General features: G+C 44.6%; 1 protein-coding gene across 1 annotated transcript in view; it reads right to left on the reverse strand.

The window, feature by feature from the left end:
• The window catches only part of GOLPH3 (golgi phosphoprotein 3), a 41406-nt gene extending 32516 nt beyond the window's left edge, over positions 1 to 8890 (reverse strand). Inside the window, exon 1 of the mRNA XM_048850841.2 lies at positions 8430 to 8890. Within this exon, the coding sequence (XP_048706798.1) occupies positions 8430 to 8642 (213 nt within the window). The 5' untranslated portion in view covers positions 8643 to 8890. The remainder of the gene's footprint in view (positions 1 to 8429) is intronic.
• Positions 8891 to 27892: the final 19002 nt, after the last annotated feature.

The following is a 27892-nucleotide window of genomic DNA, read 5'->3' on the forward strand; positions in this document are numbered from 1 at the left end:
ATTTTTCTTTTACATTCCTAGGAGCAGGGTTTCCCCATGGGAAAGGATGGAACAGTCTCCAAGTTGGAGGGGGCGGGCGCAGGTGGAGAAGGAAAGGCGTGTGGATGACATAGTTTACTGGTTTCTCCAGAGAGACAATGCTTCACTGGAACCCACTCAGACATCTCAGTGCTGTCACCATGCACACACTAGCTGGGAACTGAGGTGATAAGATCTTCCCCGGAGTCTGGACTTTTTTGCAGCTGCAGATCCTTTGTGACAGGCTGAGCAACCATTTCTGAATCTTCTCCTTCCTTGCCACTTTGGTCCAGGTGGAAGACAAAAGACAGGAAAATGCTTCAGTAAAACCTTGAGCCCAAAGCTCAAGAAGAGTAGATTTGCTGGTTCCCTTAAAAAATTAAATTAGCTCTGTCACCAGAGGTCTGTAGCCTACAGTTTGTGCTGCTTTAAAGACAGAGAAATCTGGGAGAGGCTTAAAGGGGGCAGCCTCATAACCCTGCCAAGTCAAAGAGATCCAGTCTGCCTTCAGATGCCTTTGACAAGAATAGAAATCTCCACAGTTAAGATGGTGGGATATTGGGGGTGGGGCGGAGGGGACGGGGGACGACGACAGGGTACAACTGAGTCCACTGAACTCATGTTGAATTACACAGTAAAGCCATTCTTACCCACCCCAGCACTAAGTATGTAACATAGAAAAGTGAACACTGGCTGGTATATAAAGGCCACCTCAGTTCACAGCTAAGTTGTCTACACAGCTAACTATCTTAGCTCCTGAATTGCATCTAAGGAGGTTGTGACACTGATTGAAAAGCAAATGTATAGTTCACAGCCGATGACAAAGGTACTAAAAGAAATACCCGAGAGAGAGAAGAATCATGCAAAAAGCCTACCAGCCTGATTTGCAAAAGTGGTGAGTACCCACAAATGCCACTGAAGTCCATGGAAGCAGCAGATGTTTAACACCTGGGGGGGGTGGGGGAGAAACAGATTGCCAGATACTCATTTTATAAGCTTAATGGGCCAGCTTAAGTAATGAAAAAGATTCTAGATGCTACATACGTGAATGAACATAAGTTTGTAGGGAAAAACTGTTATGAAATTATCCAAGAAATTTTACATATTAATAAATTTAAATAATGTATTAATCCATATGCACAAGAGGCATAGGAGGAGGAAAAATGAATTAAGGTTGAAAAAGTATACCCAATACCTATTTCCCCAAGGACTAGGCCTATTAATATGGATGAAAGATACCTACATCCAGGATCATGCTTTCTGCAATTGCAAGGAATAGAACAGCTGCACATATAGTACACAATAAAGGGTGTATATGTAACACTGCGAGTTTTTGTTTTCGAATACTTAACTGTGCTACCTTAAAAAAAAGTTAAAATTTTTGTATGGAATTGTAAAAAAATGAACTTGTGAGGTTAGTCATTAAATGCCTAGTTAAAAGACATAATGTTAAATGATTAACTGTCAAGAGTCAAAATGAATGTAGAATTTTAGTACCAGACTGTGATCAAGTTTCTCTATGTAGACCTCTGTCCAATATAGATGAGTTACTAGAGAGCAGATGCATCTCAGCTAGTCTGTGTGTGTCAGCACAGTGAAAACCACATAGCCTACACAGCTAAAATTTGGGTAAGAAAGTTAATATAATAAAAAAGCTATGTTCTACTCTCTGTAGGACAATTTTCAATTTTGAAGTTTTCAAAAGCTTGCTCTCCTCTACAGAAGTTTTCCCAGCCAGCATCTGTAATGATCTGTGAGATATTTCAGTACCTGGTAAAATGACGTAACATTACTTTTCTTCCATAAGTTAACAGTCCAGTCTCCAGCTCATAAAAAGTCAAGAAAACTAAAAATATCTACTGCTGCCCAAGCTACAAAAATTCCTGATTAAACTTCTCTGTGTGTGCGCGTGCCAAGAAAAGTTCACAGTTATAGCCTACAACAAAATTATTATATTGGTCTAAATTGCAACAGCTAATAGCAAGTACCTCAACATATTGTACAATTTATATAAGTTTTATTTCAGCACACTGGGAATCAGTTAAAATATTTGATCTGTATTTAGCGTATCAATTATCTACACTATGGAAATAAAACAGAGGACCCACTGAGGCTTGTTTCATGATTCATCATGCTTCTCCAAATAGATTAGTTGTGGCACATCTGTAGAGAGTGTGAGAGCAGCTGTCTATATTGCTATGATTGAAAAGGTTTCCATTTCTTATTAAGAGGACTCAAAAAAACCAAGGAGCGGTTACGGAAAGCAGCTAACTCCCAACCTTGTACTTTTCAAGGGGACTGACCCCAGAGCTAGAGACTGTATGAAAGATGAACAAGAGCTGTTAAGAGCAAACTGGTCTGTACTTCTCTTTTAAATTACACTTAAAAAAAAAAAAAAAAAAACCTATCCTCCCAATATTTATTGCTCCATCTTCCTTATACACTTCAGTAAGTTCAAAGAGTAACCCTCTTTCACTGCTCCTTTTGTGAGTACCATTTTATAACAGAATACAGTAAAACAACAAGCCATTTGTCATCCTCCTACTTCAAAAAAATAAGTACCCTTGTGTCGCAGAAGTTTGTACTAGAATTAGAATGTAATAGAATGCCAAAACTCTCTAAGTGAATTCCAATAGATCCTGTATTTAAAGATTAGGCCCAAAAATTGAAAGAAAAGCCAGAGAACAAGAATTAATAGGGCATGAGTAGGACATTGGACTGTCAGAATTGTGCAATATTCCTAAGGTTGGTAGAGTTATTTTGGTCCACCACCTTTTATCAGTTTGTACATTCATGCTCAACACATAGCTACTTTTAAAACAAGAATTCTGTTAATTAAAAAATTATCATTGCTTTCGATCACAGCAAAGAAAACTTTGGAGTTACAAAATTAGACACAAATCATTCGTTAAGCACTTACCAAGCAAAAAACTGTAAAAATGTTAAATGGTAAAAATGGACTATAAAACTGAAGCACTCTGAAATATGTTTCTCCTTTAGTCAACAGTTTTAAAAGGTTTGGATGAACTGGACTTCCTTTTTAGTGCTTAACTTCTGAAGGGTTTCCAGCGGAATTGCAGAATTTCCTGAAGATGTGATGATCCCTGAAGAATCCTAGTTATGCACTGTGTTCCAATATGTTAGCTATTCCCCCAAGGACACCACATCTGCCAGTTAACATTAGTGTCCATTGTCCCAGTAGCATGTCACACTGCTATTAATTGAAATATCTGATTGAGCTTTGGTACATTTCAGCCTCCAAGATTGTTCAAGATACCCAACAACTCCAGATATCTTTAGATACGTCACTATTTCATAATATACACTTTAAAGAGATTGTGTCTACTGAACACTCACCGTTCCTGGAAGTTTAAATGTACCAATAACGGAAAACTACTCAGCAGCAATGTAGCATTATTGTAGTAATTTAAAAATATGATCCTGAACATTCTGTGTATGCTACAGACCCACAAACACGCAAAAAATGATCATAAACATACATAACTCCTTCGGCCATCATTTTGCCAATTCTTTTGTCTTCTATACAAAAGGCATATCACCTATCTGTGTCTCCAAAATCCATAGTATTTTTTGTAACAAAAAATGGGAATTGTTGGATTTTTATCTAAAACGTCACACTGGTGTCACTCAAAGACTATATACCTCTATAGAAAATTGCTTGCACGCAGGAGGTTAACAGAAATTTAAACCTTTGTAAGTCAGTATTTTGCCTATAGGCTCAAGATGTATTTACATCAGTATCCTCAGTATCTATATTATTTATAATACAGTATGCATCAGAATGTTTAACGTGAAACATGTACGTGTGCATATATATATATTTTTTTTACACTAAAAATTGTTTCTTTTGTATGTTACCTGCCTATTAAAATATAGAAATGGTTATGTGCACGTGGAAAAAACAAAATAAAGAAGAATAATCAACAGGAAAAAAATAATATGAACTCAAAATGTACAAACAATATCATAGGTAAGGATCAAAGGCCAACAGACTTTGTGTTCTGAACATGTGTATACTGCACACAGAAAATGCAAGAAAGTATTTTTTTTCTTTTTTGGGGAATAAATTTCTCCATACCAAGGATGTCCCAGGCTTTGCTGAACCAAAAATAGAGTTATTACACTCAGCAGGCATACTTTAAGAATTTTGCTACGATTTAATTAAAATAGTGCACCTCTTTTGATAGGATCCACATAAAAACCTATGATACATTGAACATATTTAGCTGTATAACATTCGAAAAGCTACATTGCCGTTTGAACCTTTTTCAAAAAGTTTTTTAAAAGAAAGTCTCACCACAAACTTAAATTACAAATTGCATACATTTCAACAGGGCTCCTTCTGTATACAGTTTAGGTGATGTTAGATTATATTAAATTATATTGACAGAATATTAACACATCTGTCTAGACTCTTTCCACCACTCCACTCCGTCAAGTCTTCCAAGAAGAAAAAGGTAGAGCTATTATTTAGCTAAGATATGAATATTAAATTCCCAATGAATCTTTCCTGCCAGGTACCTAGAGCTTTTAGGAGAACATGTGATCTTAGTTCAATAAAACTATACTAAAGTTTTCTATAACTAGAACTCAACACTGAATCATTTTGTTTGCAGGTGATTACATTCCACCGTAGTAAGTGGATAAGACTTTGTCAGCTTGAAATTTAGTCAATTTTAAAAAAAGAAAAGGAGTACTTGTGGCACCTTAGAGACTAACCAATTTATTTGAGCATAAGCTTTCGTGAGCTACAGCTCACTTCATCAGATGCATATAGAATACAGACTAACACGGCCGTTACCCATCCAACGCATTATTAAGGATCTACAACCTATCCTAAAGGATGACCCAACACTCTCACAGATCTTGGGAGACAGGCCAGTCCTTGCCTACAGACAGCCCCCCAACCTGAAGCAAATACTCACCAACAACCACATACCACACAACAGAACCACTAACCCAGGAACTTATCCTTGCAACAAAGCCCGTTGCCAACTGTGCCCACATATCTATTCAGGGGACAACATCAGCCACACTATCAGAGGCTCGTTCACCTGCACATCCACCAATGTGATATATGCCATCATGTGCCAGCAATGCCCCTCTGCCATGTACATTGGTCAAACTGGACAGTCTCTACGTAAAAGAATAAATGGACACAAATCAGATGTCAAGAATTATAACATTCATAAACCAGTCGGAGAACACTTCAATCTCTCTGGTCACGCAATCACAGACATGAAGGTCGCTATCTTAAAACAAAAAAACTTCAAATCCAGACTCCAGCGAGAAACTGCTGAATTGGAATTCATTTGCAAATTGGATACTATTAATTTAGGCTTAAATAGAGACTGGGAGTGGCTAAGTCATTATGCAAGGTAGCCTATTTCCCCTTGTTTTTTCCTACTCCCCCCCCCCCCCCCCCCGGACGTTCTGGTTAAACTTGGATTTAAACTTGGAGAGTGGTTAGTTTAGATGAGCTATTGCCAGCAGGAGAGTGAGTTTGTGTGTGTATGGGGGTGGGGGGGTGAGAAAACCTGGATTTGTGCTGGAAATGGCCCACCTTGATTATCATGCACATTTGTAGGGAGAGTGGTCACTTTGGATGGGCTATTACCAGCAGGAGAGTGAGTTTGTGTGTGGGGGGGTAGAGGGTGAGAAAACCTGGATTTGTGCTGGAAATGGCCCAACTTGATGATCACTTTAGATAAGCTATTACCAGCAGGACAGTGGGGTGGGAGGAGGTATTGTTTTATGATCTCTGTGTGTATATAAAGTCTGCTGCAGTTTCCACGGTATGCATCCGATGAAGTGAGCTGTAGCTCACGAAAGCTCATGCTCAAATAAATTGGTTAGTCTCTAAGGTGCCACAAGTACTCCTTTTCAATTTTAAAAGTGAGTTTAAAGTACTTTTGAATACTACGCCTGCTCCTAAGTCTCCCTGGCACTTTTTGTGGTTTCACAGTCACACTTTACTCATTTTAAATATGTTTTTCTCTATACTCTTGCTCTGAGAAAGACTCACACAAACAGGCGAAACCAAGCATGCAGTAAGAAACAGTTAAACTGACTATAAAGTGCTGTCAAATGCACAAAGTAGACTAGTTGGAAAAAAGTGAGAAAACTATTTTTGTTTACTGTTAAGTATTACTTGTAGCAATGGAAGGTAAAATATTTTCAAAGATAAGTGACTTTAAGTTGACAGATTTTAAGTTGGAAACAGAAAGCTCTACAGAAGAGCTAAGTAGACAGACAGACACAAAGCGTATAATCCCATGATAAATTTATCACAAACCTCAAGAACTGCATATTGCTGTAGCCCTTGTCCACATGTCCTCTACCTAACCCCAGTGGATGACCTCATGTCTCTTTATATTTTCTCTCAACTCTATGCTCTCTGGGACAGGTATATTTCTTTTGTCTGTAAAGTACCATGAATATCTGCATTGCTAGAGAAACATTAAATACAAGTATACTCAACAGAAGATTCCTTTCCGTAGAAAGGACCCTTCGATTCTCTTGGGGGATGTGCAGTTATGAAAGAGACAGAATAAATGATCTAACTATAACAATTTGATACATAACCTGTACAAAGAGAATTTTGAGGTCCAAAGCCCTGATCCTGCAAAGACTTTAAGCACTTGCTTAACCTTACTTCAGTGGGACTACTCTTGTGTGTAAAGTTAAGAACATATCTAAATATACATAAGACCAGGGCATAAGGCCCTGATACAGCCATCAGATTCACATGGATGGATCCATGTGTCAATGTGGAGGCCTCATGACTTTATTGGGACTCCACACAAATGCAAAGGCCCACTCAAGCAGATCCAATTACAAGAACATGTCCTAAGACAACAAGTATTACACAAGAGATAGGAAATAGGGATATAATAAAATATACACAACTTTATACCAGCTGCTTCTCAACCTAGCCATTCTTAGTCAGCTAATTAATTTTAGGTTTCATGCAATAAAAGTCATCCAAAACATAATAATGCTAGCAGTCCCATCTCACATCAGACCTTACTAATGAACACACACAGTTTGAAGGTACCTTCTTTCCCCCACTGCCTGCATTTGCTAGTTGGCTTGAAAAGTTTACAGGTGACATCAAAACTGAATGAAAGACCAGCATTAGTCTATAACATGTACCAAACTAATCAGTCCCCTTTTGTAGGATTGCTACTTCAGAATTTATTTTCTTTATCCCTATTAAACCCTTTCTCCCCTCCTCCCCCCTAAAAAAAGATGTTCGTAGAACTAAACCAGACCCTTCTATAATCATGTCACAAACACAACTAAAAATAAAATAAATTTCAAATACTAAATTCAAGGAAAAAAATTGTTTACCACCACGATTAATAAATTTTACCCACTTCTCGGGTCTGAAGCCCATTTTTGTCAGAAACAAACGTATCTCCCAGCATTTTAAAGAGGTACAAATAAAATCTTGACATACACTAAACTAGAACTGCTTATTGCAAAGAATTTTTTTTAAAAACAAAATATTTTACACATACTGACATCTACACCTCCAATTTGGCAAATCCAATTAATTTAGCAACCCCCAAGGCCTAGTATTATTGTGTGCAACCAAACACATGGAACTGACCAGTCTCCCAGAGCCCCAAATGAGCTGTGGGAGGCTGGGTAAAATATAACAGCTCTGACCTGGTACCCCAATTCCATACCCCAATAGTCTCTAGAGTACCTTACCCGCATCTTCAAGGTCCCTGCCTTTATCCCCAAACCCAGAGTCACCATCCTGCCTAAAAAGCCCCTACATGCACCCAAACCTCCTCTTCCCCAGAATCATTACTCCTCTCAAATTCACTGCACCAAAGCAATCCTCCAAAGGCACCCCAATCCAACACCACCACCAAAACCACCACCAGGCCCTGGGCTACTGCCCCAGACCCCAGCCCTCACTCCACCCACAAGGCCCCAGGCTTCCCCCACATCCCAGATCCCAGCCCAGTCCTCGGCTCCAACCCCAATTCCCCCGCCCCCACGTCCAGTCCCTTTCCCCCGCCCCAGCTACCAGGTCCTTGCCCCCACCATCCCAGCCCCCCTCTTGTCAGGTCCTTGCCCCTCCCAAGATCCCAGCCAGGTCCTCCCCCCACCCCCATCTCAGCACCCTCATCCGTCAGGTCCTTGGCCCACCCCATATCTCAGCCCCCCAAAGTCCTTGGCCCCCCAAGATCCCAGCCCCCCCTCCCGCCGGGTCCTTGGCTTCCCCCTGGATCCCAGCCCCCCCCCAAGTCCCTGCCTCCCCACTTCAGCACCCACATCCTTGGCCCACCCCATATCTCAGCCCCCCCAAGTCCCTGCCCCCCATCCCCGATGTCCCACGTCCCGCACCAGACCCCCCCCCCGGTCCCCCGCACCTCTCGGTCCTTGAGGCCCAGCAGCAGCACCTCCTCCATCAGGGTGAGCCGGGTTTCCTTGGAGTCGCCCTTCTCGTCGTCGCCCTGCTCGTCCCGGCGGCCCTCCTCCTCCGGGCCGCCCCCGGCCACCCGCTCCTTGTCGGCGGCAGCGCTGCGGGAGGCCTCGGTGCGGCGCTGCACCAGGCCCGAGTTGCGCTGGGTCAGGGAAGTCATGGCTCCGGCCGGCGGCGCGGGGGGCGGGAGAAAGCCCGAGCGCGCGGGGCGGGGGGGGGGGGCCGCGCCGGGGACAGGGGCTGTCGCTAGCCGCGCCGGGGCTGCGGCCGGCCGGGGGGACTCATGGGGGAGGGCTCGGCCGCGCGGGGCAGAGGAGCCGGCTCCCCCGACAGCAGGAGCAGCCGAGGAGGCAGCGGACGGGACGCGGCTTCTCCTCCAATATGGCGGCGCTGGCTGATGTCAGCGGAGGATGTGGCAGTCCGGGCAGGGGGAGGGCACCGGAAAGAGCCGCGGCCGGGGGGAGGGACCCTGCCAGGCGGCTCGGGGCGCGGGGATCCCGCCCAGGCAGAGGGGGCGGGGATCCCCCACAGGGAGCCGTTGCGGGGCGGGGATCCCCCAAAGGGAGGAGAGGAGAGGGGGGCAGTTACGGCGTGGGGGGTCCTCTAGGAGAGAATGGGGGGCCCGTGGCTGCAGAGGGAAAAGGGGGCCCCTCAGGGTGCAAGGATCCCCCTCACAGAGGAAGAAGGGGGTGCTGGGGGTTGAGGATTCCTGTCTGGGAAATTATTGGGCAAAGGGGAGAGTTTTAATTTGCTGAACACATTAAGCTTGGGGGTTTGGTTTCACTAAACCAGAACTGGAAGTGGTTTGGATCTGGGATTCCTTTTATCTAGATGAATAAATTCCACATGCTGGTGAGGAGAACAGGCTTCAATTTTGAAGCAGCTCTGATTATTATTGTTAATGTGAGTGAAAGCTGGCAGGTGTTGGGCTAGTGTAGAGGGAAGATAGGAACAGTTCCTGCTGGGAAGTAGTAAATCATGTTGTCTGTGAATCTAAAACCAAACCAATATTCAACCACTGTGTTAAAATAATAAATGTAATGTTATGGTGCAATCCGGCTCTCCCCAGAAAATCCAGACATTCTGAGGATCGCTTGCTAATGTACACTGTACATTCTTCAGGGCAGGGACTGTAATTCATTATTTGTTAGGTGAGGAGCCCAGCATATATCTGGCCTGGTATCTCAGGCTAGGGCACTGTGAAAGGAATTTTCAAAACAAATTGAAGGATTTCTGAAGTATCTCTTTGAAAACCCACTGCAAAATTCTTCAATTCAGGGAGAGAGAATGAGAAATACGCTTAAAATTCATCCTTGATGAGAGTCTTTGTCTTCACAAAAGAGTGAGACTTGGCAGGTCTCGATGCCACAAACAGTAACACTTGTGCTTAAATTTAATCATATGAGTAGTACCATTGACTTCAGCAGGACTGTTCATGGGAGTAAGAATACTCATATGCATCATAGTTTCCAGCCTAAGGACCAGATCATTCAAATTATAATTTTCTAAAAACAAGTTTATTTTCCGTTTAATCTCATATGTATCCTGTGCCAAGGGGTTATATCCTACATTTACAGGGGAATGAGTTAATCTAATCTCTAACATGAATGATTTCTATAATTTCTTAAATGCATAAAGAAACATATAGCCAGTCCTCTATGCTAAAGTATTATCGCCAGCATTTTGGTGCAGCTTTCCACACAAAAAAAGGTGGTGGAGGTGTATGTACTTCAGAATTTTCCTCTGTATTGTTCTAGCACAGAGGTTGTCAAACAGGGAGAAGGGCTCATCAAACTTTCTAAGGGGCACAGTGAGCTGTCTAATAATTCAGTAATTATAGTAAAAAGGAGGGATAGGGGCAAGTGCCAAGCCAAATCTGAGTGAGTGATGTTGCAACCTAGCGCACAAGGTCACAGTGCCACTCAAATTTGGTCCAGCCACCCCTCCATTATGACAGTGAGGTGGCTGGGCCAAATGTGAGTAAGAGAGATGTGGGAATGCAGCCTCCAAATAAAAAATAATAATGTGAAGGTGGGTTATGATTCAAAAAACGTTGAGAATCCCCATGCTAGCAGATCCTGATGCTGAAATTCCAGTCCCTTACTTCACAATGGAGGCAGGATTTACCCTTGTGATTGACAAGTCAAGCATTTAAGTATAGTGAGATGGAATGTCAAGTAAAGAGCGTGTGGTCCCTTTAATTGTGACATTCAAAGTTGGAGGTCAAGTGTCTTATCTACCTGCTAAGTATACAGTAACTCATGTTTTATAATTGTGACATTCAGTTTATTGAGGCTGGGGCTCATGAAGGTCTAAACTCAAGATAGCAGCATATGCTGGAACTTGGAATTCAGAACATATCACACTGATGGTGATAGAGAAACATAATGTTGGACAAAGCAGTCTAAAGGGTTCAGTCTTGAAGGATACTGGTTGATAGCAAAAAAGAACAGGATTCCTAAGGCTGGAAACAGTCTGCCAGCCATCTCCAGTCTGTGTAACTAGGGGACAGAGCCAGAAAGGTCTCTGACAAAGTCATTACAATTCAGTGATTCTTCATGTGACAAATTGGGGGTTCTGTGTGTACCACTTACAAATGTTGGCTGATTTTATGAAATTACTATGTCATGGAAAGCCTGTATATACGTTGGTCTCCCATGAATTAGCTGGGTTGTGTCATGTCTCTGCCAGGCCACCTATCTTCTCTCTGAGCATAAGCTTTTGTGAGCTACAGCTCACTTCATCGGATGCATCCGATGAAGTGAGCTGTAGTTCACAAAAGTTTATGCTCAAATAAATTTGTTAGTCTCTAAGGTGTCACAAGTACTTCTTTTCTTTTTGCAGATACAAACTAACATGGCTGCTACTCTGAAACCTACCTTCTCTCTCACATCCTGGGACCAACACAGCTACAACACTATCTAAAGTAAAACACCTTGGGACAATAAGTTTGCTCTACATGAGAGAAGACTCTTCCTCCTCTTGTCTGAAGGTTGTGGGGGTTGGGAAGTATTGGAAAATTACCAAGAGGCAGAACAAAAGAAACAGGTGACCCCAGCAGGAGTGTATAAAGGGACTCACAGGAGGGAACCGGGGGAAAGAGCCATCTTGCACCAGTTAAGATGGAGGCTATTGCAGGGGCAGGATGGAACACAGATCTCTCAGGGGAAGGGTGAGCTAGTGAGGAATATTATATTTAGGATGAGTTATTGTTTTGTATGATCTGTTCTGTCCTGTGCATTACATGGTTAAAAATAAAGAGTATAAAGATGATAGATTGAACAAACTGTGTGTCTGTTGATTGCTTCACAACTACTGCATGTTCCTAAGCAAGTTACATTGTAAACCCAGAAGCTTCACACCTGTTGGGTGAAGTTCTGGGTGAGGGATGTGTTTATGTATGGGGAAGCCAGAGGGAATCAAAGCTGAGTCCAGAGGGGCTAGGTCAGAGGTGGGCAAACTACAGTCCGCAGGCCACATCCAGCCTGCAGGACCATCCTGCCCGGCCCCTGAGCTCCCCCGGCCCCTCCCCTGCTGTCTCCCCTCCCCCGCAGCCACAGGAGCAGAGCTCTGGGCAGTGGGGCTGCGCGCTCCTGCAGGGCAGCATGTCTGGTTCCGGCCAGGCAGCGCAGCTCCAGACATGCTGCTCTGAGCGGCATGGTAAAGGGGTTGGGGGGTTGGATATGAGACAGGGGGTCCTGGGGGGCAGTCAGGGGACAGGGAGCAGGGGGCAGTTGGATGGGGTGTGTCATAAATATAAAGGGAAGGGTAAACCCCTTTGAAATCCCTCCTGGCCAGGGGAAAGCTCCTCTCACCTGTAAAGGGTTAAGAAGCTAAAGGTAACCTCGCTGGCACCTGACCAAAATGACCAATGAGGAGACAAGATACTTTCAAAAGCTGGTTTCAGAGTAACAGCCGTGTTAGTCTGTATTCGCAAAAAGAAAAGGAGTACTTGTGGCACCTTAGAGACTAACCAATTTATTTGAGCACACGAAAGTTCATGCTCAAATAAATTGATTAGTCTCTAAGGGTATGTCTACACTACGGAATAAGGTCGAATTTATAGAAGTCGGTTTTTTAGAAATCGGTTTTATATATTCGAGTGTGTGTGTCCCCACAGAAAATGCTCTAAGTGCATTAACTCGGCGGAGCGCTTCCACAGTACCGAGGCTAGAGTCGACTTCCGGAGCGTTGCACTGTGGGTAGCTATCCCACAGTTCCCGCAGTCTCCGCTGCCCATTGGAATTCTGGGTTGAGATCCCAATGCCTGATGGGGCTAAAACATTGTCGCGGGTGGTTCTGGGTACATATCGTCAGGCCCCCGTTCCCTCCCTCCCTCCGTGAAAGCAAGGGCAGACAATCATTTCACGCCTTTTTTCCTGAGTTACCGGTGCAGACGCCATACCATGGCAAGCATGGAGCCCGCTCAGGTAACCGTCACCCTATGTCTCCTGGGTGCTGGCAGACGCGGTACGGCTTTGCTGCACAGTAGCAGCAACCCATTGCCTTCTGGCAGCAGACGGTGCAATACGATTGGTAGTCGTCCTCGTCGTGTCCGAGGTGCTCCTGGCCACGTCGGCTGGGAGCGCCTGGGCAGACATGGGCGCAGGGACTAAATTTGGAGTGACTTGACCAGGTCATTCTCTTTAGTCCTGCAGTCAGTCCTATTGAACCGTCTTATGGTGAGCGGGCAGGCGATACGGACTGCTAGCAGTCGTACTGTACCATCTTCTGCCAGGCAGGCAAGAGATGAGGATTGCTAGCAGTCGTATTGTACCATCTTCTGCCAGGCAGGCAAGAGATGGGGATGGCTAGCAGTCGTACTTTACCATCTTCTGCCGAGCAGCCATGAGATGTGGATGGCATGCAGTCCTTCTGCACCGTCTGCTGCCAGCTAAAGATGTAAAAGATAGATGGAGTGGGTCAAAATAAGAAATAGACCAGATTTGTTTTGTACTCATTTGCCTCCTCCCCTGTCTAGGGGACTCATTCCTCTAGGTCACACTGCAGTCACTCACAGAGAAGGTGCAGCGAGGTAAATCTAGCCATGTATCAATCAGAGGCCAGACTAACCTCCTTGTTCCAATAAGAACGATAACTTAGGTGCACCATTTCTTATTGGAACCCTCCGTGAAGTCCTGCCTGAAATACTCCTTGATGTACAGGCACCCCCTTTGTTGATTTTAGCTCCCTGAAGCCAACCCTGTAAGCCGTGTCGTCAGTCGCCCCTCCCTCCGTCAGAGCAACGGCAGACAATCGTTCCGCGCCTTTTTTCTGTGCGGACGCCATACCAAGGCAAGCATGGAGGCCGCTCAGCTCACTTTGGCAATTAGGAGCACATTAAACACCACACGCATTATCCAGCAGTATATGCAGCACCAGAACCTGGCAAAGCGATACCGGGCGAGGAGGCGACGTCAGCGCGGTCACGTGAGTGATCAGGACATGGACACAGATTTCTCTGAAAGCATGGGCCCTGCCAATGCATGCATCATGGTGGTAATGGGGCAGGTTCATGCTGTGGAATGCCGATTCTGGGCTCGGGAAACAAGCACAGACTGGTGGGACTGCATAGTGTTGCAGGTCTGGGACGATTCCCAGTGGCTGCGAAACTTTCGCATGCGTAAGGGCACTTTCATGGAACTTTGTGACTTGCTTTCCCCTGCCCTGAGGCGCATGAATACCAAGATGAGAGCAGCCCTCACAGTTGAGAAGCGAGTGGCGATAGCCCTGTGGAAGCTTGCAACGCCAGACAGCTACCGGTCAGTTGGGAATCAATTTGGAGTGGGCAAATCTACTATGGGGGCTGCTGTGATGCAAGTAGCCCACGCAATCAAAGATCTGCTGATATCAAGGGTAGTGACCCTGGGAAATGTGCAGGTCATAGTGGATGGCTTTGCTGCAATGGGATTCCCTAACTGTGGTGGGGCTATAGACGGAACCCATATCCCTATCTTGGCACCGGAGCACCAAGCCGCCGAGTACATAAACCGCAAGGGGTACTTTTCGATAGTGCTGCAAGCTCTGGTGGATCACAAGGGACGTTTCACCAACATCAACGTGGGATGGCCGGGAAAGGTGCATGATGCTCGCATCTTCAGGAACTCTGGTCTGTTTCAAAAGCTGCAGGAAGGGACTTTATTCCCAGACCAGAAAATAACTGTTGGGGATGTTGAAATGCCTATATGTATCCTTGGGGACCCAGCCTACCCCTTAATGCCATGGCTCATGAAGCCGTACACAGGCAGCCTGGACAGTAGTCAGGAGCTGTTCAACTACAGGCTGAGCAAGTGCAGAATGGTGGTAGAATGTGCATTTGGACGTTTAAAGGCGCGCTGGCGCAGTTTACTGACTTGCTTAGACCGCAGCGAAACCAATATTCCCACTGTTATTACTGCTTGCTGTGTGCTCCACAATATCTGTGAGAGTAAGGGGGAGACGTTTATGGCGGGGTGGGAGGTTGAGGCAAATCGCCTGGCTGCTGGTTACGCGCAGCCAGACACCAGGGCGGTTAGAAGAGCACAGGAGGGCGCGGTACGCATCAGAGAAGCTTTGAAAACCAGTTTCATGACTGGCCAGGCTACGGTGTGAAAGTTCTGTTTGTTTCTCCTTGATGAAACCCCCTGCCCCTTGGTTCACTCTACTTCCCTGTAAGCTAACCACCCGCCCCTCCTCCCTTCAATCACCGCTTGCAGAGGCAATAAAGTCATTGTTGCTTCACATTCATGCATTCTTTATTCATTCATCACACAAATAGGGGGATGACTACCAAGGTAGCCCAGGAGGGGTGGTGGAGGAGGGAAGGAAAATGCCACACAGCACTTTAAGCACAGCACTTTAAAAGTTTACAACTTTAAAATTTATTGAATGACAGCCTTCTTTTTTTTAGGCAATCCTCTGTGGTGGAGTGGCTGGTTGGCCGGAGGCCCCCCCACCGCGTTCTTGGGCGTCTGGGTGTGGAGGCTATGGAACTTGGGGAGGAGGGCGGTTGGTTACAGAGGGGCAGCAGTGGCAGTCTGTGCTCGAGCTGCCTTTGCTGCAGCTCAACCATACACTGGAGCATACTGGTTTGGTCCTGCAGCAGCCTCAGCATTGAATCCTGCCTCCTCTCATCACGCTGCCGCCACCTTTGAGCTTCAGCCCTGTCTTCAGCCCGCCACTTACTCTCTTCAGCCCTCCACCTCTCCTCCCGGTCATTTTGTGCTTTCCTGCACTCTGACATTATTTGCCTCCACGCATTCGTCTGTGCTCTGTCAGTATGGGAGGACAGCATGAGCTCGGAGAACATTTCATCGCGAGTGCGTTTTTTTTTCTTCTAAGCTTCCCTAGCCTCTGGGAAGGAGAAGATCCTGTGATCATTGAAACACATGCAGCTGGTGGAGAAAAAAAAAGGGACAGCGGTATTTAAAAAGACACATTTTATAAAACAGTGGCTACACTCTTTCAGGGTAAACCTTGCTGTTAACATTACATACATAGCACATGTGCTTTCGTTACAAGGTCGCATTTTGCCTCCTCCCACCACGTGACTACCCCCTCAACCTTCCCCCCTCCCTGTGGCTAACAGCGGGGAACATTTCTGTTTAGCCACAGGCAAACAGCCCAGCAGGAATGGGCTCCTCTGAGTGTCCCCTGAAGAAAAGCACTCTATTTCAACCAGGTGACCATGAATTATATCTCACTCTCCTGAGGATAACACAGAGAGATAAAGAACGGATGTTGTTTGAATGCCAGCAAATATACACTGCAATGCTTTGTTCTACAATGATTCCCAAGTACGTGTTACTGGCCTGGAGTGGTAAAGTGTCCTACCACGGAGGATGCAATAAGGCTGCCCTCCCCAGAAACCTTTTGCAAAGGCTTTGGGAGTACATCCAAGAGAGCCGCGAATGCCAGGGCAAAGTAATCCTTTCACATGCTTGCTTTTAAACCATGTATAGTATTTTAAAAGGTACACTCACCGGAGGTCCCTTCTCCACCTGCCGGGTCCAGGAAACAGCCTTGGGTGGGTTTGGGGGGTACTGGCTCCAGGTCCAGAGTGAGAAACAGTTCCTGGCTGTCAGGAAAACCGGTTTCTCCGCTTGCTTGCTGTGAGCTATCTACAACCTCCTCATCATCATCATCTTCTTCGTCCCCAAAACCTGCTTCCGTGTTGCCTCCATCTCCATTGAAGGAGTCAAACAACACAGCGGGGGTAGTGGTGGCTGAACCCCCTAAAATGGCATGCAGCTCATCATAGAAGCGGCATGTTTGGGGCTCTGACCCAGAGCGGCTGTTCGCCTCTCTGGTTTTCTGGTAGGCTTACCTCAGCTCCTTCAGTTTCACGCGGCACTGCTTCAGGTCCCTGTTATGGCCTCTGTCCTTCATGCCCTGGGAGATTTTCACAAAGGTTTTGGCATTTCGAAAACTGGAACGGAGTTCTGATAGCACGGATTCCTCTCCCCAAACAGCGATCAGATCCCGTACCTCCCGTTCGGTCCATGCTGGAGCTCTTTTGCGATTCTGGGACTCCATCGTGGTCACCTGTGCTGATGAGCTCTGCATGGTCACCTGCAGCTTGCCACGCTGGCCAAACAGGAAATGAGATTCAAAAGTTCGCGGTTCTTTTCCTGTCTACCTGGCCAGTGCATCTGAGTTGAGAGTGCTGTCCAGAGCGGTCATAATGGAGCACTCTGGGATAGCTCCCGGAGGCCAATACCATCGAATTGTGTCCACAGTACCCCAAATTCGAGCCGGCAACGTCGATTTAAGAGCTAATCCACTTGTCAGGGGTGGAGTAAGGAAATCGATTTTAAGAGCCCTTTAAGTCGAAATAAAGGGCTTCATTGTGTGGACGGGTGCAGGTTTACATCGATTTAACGCTGCTAAATTCGACCTAAAGTCCTAGTGTAGACCAGGGCTAAGGTGCCACAAGTACTCCTTTTCTTTTTTCAAAAGCTGGGAGGAGGGAGAGAAACAAAGGGTCTGTGTGTCTGTCTATATGCGGGTCTTTACCGGGGATAGACCAGGAATGGAGTCTTAGAACTTTTAGTAAGTAATCTAGCTAGGTCTGTGTTAGATTATGGTTTCTTTAAATGGCTGAGAAAAGAATTGTGCTGAATAGAATAACTATTTCTGTCTGTGTATCTTTTTTGTAACTTAAGGTTTTGCCTAGAGGGGTTCTCTATGTTTTTTTAATCTAATTACCCTGTAAGATATCTACCATCCTGATTTTACAGGGGGGATTTCTTTATTTCTATTTACTTCTATTTTTATTAAAAGTCTTCTTGTAAGAAACTGAATGCTTTTTCATTGTTCTCAGATCCAAGGGTTTGGGTCTGTGGTCACCTATGCAAATTGGTGAGGCTTTTTATCCAACATTTCCCAGGAAAGGGGGGGTGCAAGTGTTGGGAGGATTGTTCATTGTTCTTAAGATCCAAGGGTCTGGGTCTGTAGTCACCTAGGCAAATTGGTGAGGCTTTTTACCAAACCTTGTCCAGGAAGTGGGGTGCAAGGTTTTGGGAAGTATTTTGGGGGGAAGGACGCGTCCAAACTGCTCTTCCCCAGTAACCAGTATTAGTTTGGTGGTGGTAGCGGCCAGCCCAAGGACAACGGGTGGAATATTTTGTACCTTGGGGAAGTTTTGACCTAAGCTGGTAAAGATAAGCTTAGGAGGTTGTTCATGCAGGTCCCCACATCTGTACCCTAGAGTTCAGAGTGGGGGAGGAACCTTGACAGGGTGGATGTTGGGGGGGACAGGGGATGGGGGGGTTGGATACAGGGTGGGGTCCCAGGAGGGGGCGGTCAGGGGACAAGGAGCAGGGCAGGGTTGGATGGGAGTTCTGAGGGGGGCAGTCAGTGGGTGGGAAGTGGGAGGGGGCAGGGGCCAGGCTGTTTGGGGAGGCACAGCCTTCCCTACCTGGCCCTCCATACAGTTTCTCACCCCGATGTGGCCCTCGGACCAAAAAGATTGCCCACCCCTGGGCTAGGTGGTTGGACAGCAGGTTCCAACACTCAGAAAAGGGAGGCAGGGTGCCTGATAGAAGGTTTGCTGCCTGAATGTGTGCCTAAGGATCCCAAGATTGGGGCAATGGCTAGGCTCCATTCAGGTTCCAGAAGCTTAATCCACCCCCGTGGATCCAGAGCACACAGACTTAGATTCCCCTCACAGCAGTCCTAGTGGGTGGCCAGAAAGGGAAACTTGTTAATTTCTGTGACACTTCATATGTTTTCTTTTGATTTTTATCTTTTCTGACCTTTAATTCTCATTTCTATTTTATTCTACAATGGGTGAAGAATAAAGAAAAATATGCAGTATTTGGTTTAATACTTTATCGTGAAGTGGTTCAAGTCCTTCACCTTCTGTTGGTTTGTAAATATTGTACAAATGTTTTTTTCTTTTTATTACTACTGATTTATAAATGTATTATTTCATCCATCAATCTGCATTCCAAAGTGAATGATATATTACATACAGCTAAGAGGAGCAAGAACAATTATCTGAAAAGAAGAAATGTTCCTTGTAGCCTACAATAAGAGAGAGCTTGGGTTTCAGTCCCAGTGATAAGAGATAGTCACTGTATACTCTCCTAAGAACTCCACTGCTGTTTAGCCAGTTCAGGAATGGCTGAATGATGGACCTGTCTGAAAGGTTTAAAGAACAGGATCTTCATCTCAGTAACCATTACTTTGTTGAAGATCCAGTTCTCCATGGTACTAAAGATCCTTAACCACATAAGTGGTTTTATATAGATCCTGGTCTCTGCCAAAGTAGCCATTACTTTGTCAAAGATCTTTTCCAGCACAACATATGCCCGTAGACTAGCTAAATCCATTTGCCCCAGTCTCAGAGGCAGGCAATATCACTGGGGACATATGTCAGAAGCCACTGTTGCATTCCTCTCCTACATTAAAAAAAAAGAAAAGGCTTCCATGTGTTGGACAATGGAATTTAAGCCTTGTTCTCCATCTGCTAACAATGGCACATAAGGAGTCAGCTATGATGAATAACGCTAATACTGGCTGTGCGTGTGGTGCGGTGGGGTTTTTTGTTTGTTTTTCTAACACAATGACATACTCCTCCTATCCTTCAGACTCTCATTGTGTACAAATTTTGGGGCCATGGCTCACACATGTTTTAATATCCATGGTTCCTGGTGCAGGGGTTGGACCCTATATTATTGTGTTTTTAGGGCCCCGTGTTGCCATTATCCACCCTTCACCAGGAGTTTACACTGAGTGCTGGTATTCCGTATAAAGTTGTGTCAACCCAGTGCACCACTCTGTAGAACGAGAAATTAAGTTGAATAACTTTGAGGTTTTTCAGCTTGTTCTTGTATTGGATACTAGATATCAACAGGGACTGTCCAGTGCCATGTTTCGTGTGGATACTGATGATAGATTTTTTCCTCCCTATCTCTGTACAAACAAGCAACATAAGAAAGTTGAAATTTTAAAAATGGGTCATTGGGGTGAGGGCTTAGCAGTTTTGAAGCCAGTCTGACCATATATATGGATTTTGGAAAGGTTGGAAGATTTAGCTTTACCCAAAAATGCTACTGCAACTTTAAACAGGGATGGATATACTCTTGCTGCACTATGTATAGGTATGATAATTATAGATAAGATCTGGTTTATATACAAAATTGCCCCAGTTTAAATTGTATACTGATTCAGTTAAACTGTACAACTTTTTGTGTGGCCAAGCCTTAAATAAGAGAGACTTACAAGCTATATTTCATGGATATTAAAACAAAACAATTTATTATCAGTAGACAACAAAAGGAAAGGGAGATTTTTGTCATTATTAGACTCAAGAGACAGAACGAACTGTGCCAAAGCTGAGGTTAGTGATGAAAAGTAAGTTGAAGATAGAAAGTATCTTGAGGTCTGATCTGAAGAAGAAGAACGAGCTTGCTTGGTGCTCAGGAAAAGGGAGTCTATTCCAATAGTAAGGATCAGAATGATAAAAGACATGGAGTGGTGAGTAGGAGAAGGAGCAGAGGGAGTATAAGGAGAGAGAAATGGGCAGAGCACATAGTGGTAGTGAGAGTAGCAGAAGATAAGAGCTAATTATCATCTGACTATAGAGATGGTGCTACAGTAGCGGTTTTTTTTCTCTTTGAGTTTCTGCTATACCTGTTTTTAGATTAGTTGTTCTATATTTAGTTAATAGGCATGTTTACACTATAATGTACATGCTAATTTAGTATCTATTAAAGCCTTGAATGTCTGGGACCCCGTTACCTAAGAAATCCTATATCCCATCACAGGACTTTCGGTCAGCTGGGAGTCTCTTGCTGAGCGTTCTCAGGAGTGAAATTTCCAAGTCTGGCTACAGAGCTTCCCCAGTAGAAGGGAGCTATGGAGCTGGCTCCCTCTGACAGTCCAGCAAAGCCTAATTTGGTCACTTCTTAATGTACATGGGATCATCACTTAACATGATGTAAAGTTGGTAGCTGATTTTCTCTAACGGCAGCATGAGGTCTCGGGCTTCCCTCTTGAGGTAGATCAGTGAAGGTTTTTATTTTTGTGCAATCGGTGCTATTGCCAAGAAAATCTTGGAGGCTTATTCCACATTTTGATTGAATTGGTCCAAACTAAGGTTCAAAGGCAGGTTATTTTCAAAGGCAGGACCCCAACCATGGAACATCTAGCCCAGGGATCTCAAACTCAAATCACCATGAAGGCCACATGAAAACTAGGACATTGGCCCCAGGGTCGCATCACTGAAACCTTTTCATACAACGACACAAAAGTATAGTAAAAAATGCGCGGGGGGGGAGGGGGGCACTTCCCAGGCTGCAGGAAATAACTCCGCGGGCCACATGTTTGACACCTATGATCTAGCCCAAGTAAATCATTTGGAACCACATCTTGACCATGCTGAGATCTTCAAGACCCCACCTCTTTGATAAGACCTAACCCTAATAATACCATCTTCCCAGAACCAACCCACAATTGGTGAGACTGAAGAGAATAAAGTAGAAGGCAAGAAGACAAGTGAAGTAAACACCCAAACATATACAGAGAGAATGAAGGAGGATATGACAATATTTTCATAATTGGAGCATGCTCAGGTCTGATCTAAAGTCCACTGAAGTAAATGGAAAGATTCCAGTGGCTAGCAGTAGGCTTTGAATTAAACCTTCAAAGCTGTCCTTAATTTTTGTATAATGCTGAAATACAAACAGTGACAGGCATCTCAGAAAACCGTAAGAAAGATAAGCATTATTAAAGTTAGCCCATTTCAAACAGTGTCCCTGAATGTCAAAAGAAAAGGAGTACTTGTAGCACCTTAGAGACTAACAAATTTATTTGAGCATAAGCTTTCGTGAGTTACAGCTCACTTCATCGGATGCATGTAGTGGAAAATAAAGTGGGGAGATTTTATATATAGAGAGAACATGAAACAATGGGTGTTACCATACAGACTGTAACAAGAGTGATCAGGTAAGGTGAGCTATTACCAGCAGGAGAGCGGGGTGGGGTGGGGGGGAACCTTTAACTTAGGTTTGAATAAAGACTGGGAGTGGATGTGTCATTACACAAAGTAAAACTATTTACCCAAGTTTATTTCCCCCCCTTGCCCCCCACTGTTCCTCACATGTTCTTGTCAACTGCTGGAAATGGCCCACCTTGATAATCACTACAAAAGGTCCCCCCTGCCCTGCCCCGGCTCTCCTGCTGGTAATAGCTCACCTTACCTGATCACTCTTGTTACAGTCTGTATGGTAACACCCATTGTTTCATGTTCTCTGTGTACATAAAATCTCCCCACTGTAGTTTCCACTGAATGCATCCGATGAACTGAGCTATAGCTCACGAAAGCTTATGCTCAAATAAATTTGTTAGTCTCTAAGGTGCCACAAGTACTCCTTTTCTTTTTGCGGATATAGTAAAACAGCTAACACGGCTGCTACTCTGAAATCTGAATGTCAAGTGTTTCCAAATTCTCCCTCTCTCACTCCCCACTGCTAAATTCATATAACTGCTAGTTCCTGAAATCCTTGGTGGGTTTTTTTAATGACTCTTCTCCCTGAAGGCTATTAGCTAAGTTTTTAAGATATGATGCTTGTGCATAGGACTGGATTGGCCAGTTTTGGACAAAAAAGCCTTTGATAAGGGTTTAACATTCAATAAATAATTTTACAGGTCTGGATGTTACATACATCAAGTGTGATAGTACCCCATTATAGGAAGACAAATTTTAATATTCTAAATACAGCATTAAAAATCATAATTACAAAAATATTAGTTAAGACCTTGGTTGTAAAAGAGATACAGATCTGGCCATTTATCTGCAGGTTGGTGGTTAAAATACAGTCAGGCTCAATAGTAACAACATTATAAACTCTTTTCTGAAATCAGATCAATGACCTTTGTAAAAATTAACTGGAGGTTTCACATTCAGGAAGCTACCACCAAAACTGGTTATACAGTAGAACCCCAGAATTACAAACTGCAGAGTTACAAAGTGACTGGTCAACCACATACCACATTTAGAACCAGAAGTACACAATAAGGCAGCAGCAGAGACCAAAAAAAAAAAAAAGAAAGAAAATACAGTATAGTACTGTGTTAAACTTGAACTACTAAAAAAAGGGAGGGGGGAGTTTAAAAAAAGATTTGACAAGGTAAGGAAACTGTTTCTGTGCTTGTTTCATTTAAATTAAGACGGTGAAAAGCAGCATTTTTTTTCTGCATAGTAAAGTTTCAAAGCTGTATTAAGTCAATGTACAATTGTAAACTTTTGAAAGAACAACCATAACTTTTGTTCAGAGTTATGAACAACCTCCATTCCCAAGGTGTTCATAACTCTGAGGTTCTACTGTATTTGGCACCTTGGAGTCAATCAAGTATTTAATATAAAATTCATAAAGATTGCACGAATAAAAGATCTGCTTCAGTTCCAAATACAGCACATCCCTCAGTGTTTCCATTAAAGTACATAAATAATTGTCAACTCATTAAAAATATATGTAAAACTAGATAGTGAAAAGAAAATGTTTCTAAAAAAAGTTATAACTTACAAGTAAAACTCAAAAAGAAAAGGAGTACTTGTGGCACCTTAGAGACTAACCAATTTATTTGAGCATAAGCTTTTGTGAGCTACAGCTCACTTCATCGGATGCAAACTGTGGAAAGTGTAGAAGATCTTTTTATACACACAAAGCATGAAAAAATACCTCCCCCCATCCCACTCTCTTGCTGGTAATAGCTTATCTAAAGTGATCACTCTCCTTACAATGTGTATGATAATCAAGTTGGGCCATTTCCAGCACAAATCCAGGTTTTCTCACCACCCCCCAACACACACACACAAACTCACTCTCCTGCTGGTGTGTATGGGGGTGGGGGGTGAGAAAACCTGGATTTGTGCTGGAAATGGCCCACCTTGATTTTCATACACATTTTAAGGTTAGTCTCTAAGGTGCCACAAGTACTCCTTTTCTTTTTGCAAATACAGACTAACACGGCTGTTACTCTGAAACCTGTAAGGAGAGCGGTCACTTTGGATAAGCTATTACCAGCAGGAGAGTGAGTTTGTGTGTGTGGTTTTTGGAAAGGGGGGGGGGGGTTTGTGAGAAAACCTGGATTTGTGCTGGAAATGGCCCACCTTGATTATCATACACATTGTAAGGAGAGTGATCACTTTAGATAAGCTATTACCAGCAGGAGAGTGGGGTGGGAGGAGGTATTGTTTCATGGTCTCTGTGTATATAATGTCTTCTGCAGTTTCCACAGTATGCATCCGATGAAGTGAGCTGTAGCTCACGAAAGCTTATGCTCAAATAAATTGGTTAGTCTCTAAGGTGCCACAAGTACTCCTTTTCTTTCTGTTAAGTATGTTTGCACTATTGTTGTAGCCATGTTCATCCCAGGATATGAGAGAAACAGAAGGTGACCTGTACCTCAGTTCCTGAAGAAAAGCTTTGTGTAGCTCAAAAGCTTGTACTTTCCCCCAACAGAAGTTGGTCCAATAAAAGATATTACCTCACCTACCTTGTTTTTCTGTTAAGTGTGACATTCTGAAAGCTACTGGTTAGGGGGGAAACAAATACAGTGATTTATCCAAACTCTACTCCAGTTCTTGCAAAGAAAAGACTGGCCATGGTAGAGGTGAAAGGGAGGTTCAGAAACCTGAACCTTATTAGTCAGCAGTAAGATGCCCAGTTAGGCAATGAGCAAATTCTGTCCTGTTAGATGGCTATACTGAGGAGCAGGAGAAAACTCAGGAGATTTTTCTACGGAGTTTTGGTTAATGTTTTAAAGCAGACGAAATGTTGACTGCCTTTCTATGGGTCAAATACTACCTTTGGTGATGCCTCTGCAACACCATTGGCTTTAATATCTTGAAACTAGGTTACCACTAGCTGGTTTAGAAATAATCACTACCAAAGAGACCTGCCCACTGGGTTAACATTGAACTAATCTTGGCTTCAGTAGTAAATGTGACTGATGACAAAGAGCTGATATTTACACAGAAACCATTTGAAAGGCAAATCTGAATTAAAACTAGCCTGCAGACTTCAATCTCAATTCAAATATATGTAATTACCTCGGGGGGGGGGGGGGTCTGGACAAACAGAAGTTAAACACTTTCTCTACGTACTGAAGATCAAAGAGTCTTTGAACATCAAACACAGTTTAGCTTTAGTTTGAAGCTAGCCAGTTAATTAAAAGATGACTTTTATCTGATTCAATGAGAAAGTCATTACCAAGCTTCCCTCCTCATTCATCACTAACAGGTTAATGCCCCCTATCTATGAAATCCAGAGGTCCAGAGTTGTTGGTGGAGGCTTGAGACCTAAATCCCACCCTGCAGCTCAGGCCACCAAAAGAGTTAATCCAAAACTCTATAAACACTTCAGCAACAGATTATTAGCAATAAAACAACAACTTGATATAATGTATTAATTAACTTTAAGACAGTTATATTGTGGCAAGGCACCTCCTACATCTTGCCGTACTTAGCACGTCCCCCTCTCGCGGTGGCAGGCCTGGGGTAAATCAGCCCCACTCTGGGCAGTGTTTGCTTTCCCCCTTCTGTGTTCCTTTGGTCATATTTTCCAGGTAGGCCTCGGGGTTGGCCTAAGGGTTGATCCTCTACCAAACAAAAAGAAAACCGTCTCAGAAACTCAAAAACAACAGGGGAATACCTTTTCCTGCCTCCTCACTGGGGCAGGGTGTTCTTCTGTTGTTTGCCCCGGAGTGTCAGTCCTTCCCCAAGCAAATACTGAGGTTTGGATGTTTCTCCTATGGGAAGGGGCACAGCCTCTCGCCTGGAGAAGCTTATTTCCCTGCTGTCACTAGCCTGGCGGCAGCGCATGCATCTCCGTGTGTCCTTCTGTCTCCTCACAGGAGGGTTTTTTTTAAAAGGTCTCAGGCAGCCCCTACTTGGATTCAGGTGGCCCTAATTGACCTGAGGTAACCCCTTCTCAGCTTGCAGGAAAACGGGCCTTTAACGTTCTAGGGCTACAATATCGGCCTTCCAGGACCCTCTAGCAGCTGTCCGGCCTGACTTTGTCACAATACATTTAAGTCTCCCATTAGAGGAAAAAAAATCAGTTTGTATTCTGGTAAATTTACCAGACTACCAGAGTTGGTTGAATGAGGAGAAAAGATGCTATTAGAAAGAAAATCATCAAACGTTCATCACTAATAGGAGGTAGCAAGCAGTGAATCACAGAATGGGGGAGGATAAGTAGAATAATAGATGGGAATGAAAGTTCCCTCCAGATAAAACAAGGAATTATATGGGAACCAATCCTACCACAGGATGCCTCTGTCGAGGAATGGAAACTTTGTTTGCAAATCTTCCTCAGGTCATGTCTACTCTACAAAATTATGTTGACCTAAATTATGTTGGCATACATCCACCAAAGTTATTACAATTGCTTGTGCATGTGCACACTACACTTAGGGTTGCCAACCCTCCTGGTTTTGTCCGGAGTCTCCCGGAATCAGGCTTTATCTCCCGGAGGCTACTGAAACCAAACCAGGACATTTTAGGCACTAAAAGTCCATCGGTGCAGCAAGGGGCCAAGGCAAGCAGAGAGCCTGCCTTGGCCCTATTGCGCCACCGACTGGGAGCCGCCCAAGGTAAGTGCTATCCAGCTGGAGCTCGCACCCCCCACCCCCTCCCACACCCTAATCCCCTCCCCAGCCCTGAGCCCCTCCTGCACCCAAACTCCCTCCCAGAGCCCACACCCCCTTCCCCAGCCCTGAATCCCCTCCAGCACCCAAACTCCCTCCCAGAGCTTGCACCCAACACCCCCTCCTGTACCCCAACCCCCTGCCCCAAGCTCAGCCCTGAGCCCCCTCCCACACTCCAAACCCCTTGGCCCCAGCCCAGAGCCCGCACCCCCTCCCACAACCCAACCCCCTGCCCCAGCCCCAACCCAGTGAAACTGAGTGAGAGTGAGGGAGAGCAAGCGATGGAGGGAGGGGGGGATGGAGTGAGCACTGCGGGGCCTCAGAAAAGGGGTGTGGTAGGGGGTGGGGCCAGGGTGTTTGGGTTTGTGTGATTAGACAGTTGGCAACCCTAACTACACTCTTTGTGTCAGTGATGTGCATCCTCCCCAGGTGCACTTGTCTCAATGCAGAGTTCAGTGCATTGTAGGTTGCTATCCCAGTGTGCAACTCAACACCAGCTAGCATAGGGTGTTTTGGGAAGTATTTGCAGTGCCTTAGGGGGTTGAAATGAGTCACTCAGGGGTGACTGGGAGCAGGGGTTCAATGTCCCATAATGTAATATTCTCCATCCCATAACTTCATCCACATCCCGTAATATTTCATGCCTCTTTTCAAAATCCCTGCAAACCCACGCATCCCTCCTCACTGATCACCATCTCTGACAATGGGTTTGCAGCAATGGGGTTCCCTAAGTGCAGAGGGACAATAAATGTCATGCATATCCCTATTTTAGCACCTTGCCACAGAGTACATCAATAGAAACGGTTAGTTTTCTATGGCAACACAAGTGCTGGTAGATCACTTGGGACACTTTACCAACATCAGTGTGGGCTGGTCAGACAAGGTGCATGATGTGCCCATCTTTAAGATCACAGGGCTGTTCAGAAAGCTGCAAGCAGGAACTTTCTTTCCTGACCAGCAGATTACTATTGGGAATGTTGAAATGCTAATAATGATCCTGGGAGACTCAGCCTACACCCCTTGTTCCCAGAGCTGTACACCTACCACCTCAACAGCACCAAGTAGCACTTCAACTACAGGCTCAGCAAGTGCAGAATGGCAGTGGAATGTCTTTGGTTGTTTGAAGGGTCACTGGCGCGGTCTACCTACAAAGTTGGACCCCAGTGAAAAAAAATCCCAATGGTTATAGCTATCTGCTATGTCTTGCATAATATCTATGAAACCAAGGGGGGAAGTTTCCACTGGGGAGGGAGGTGCAGTGGCTGTCTGCTG

The sequence above is a fragment of the Caretta caretta genome, chromosome 5, assembly GCF_965140235.1.
Source record: "Caretta caretta isolate rCarCar2 chromosome 5, rCarCar1.hap1, whole genome shotgun sequence".
Lineage (NCBI taxonomy): Eukaryota > Metazoa > Chordata > Testudines > Cheloniidae > Caretta > Caretta caretta.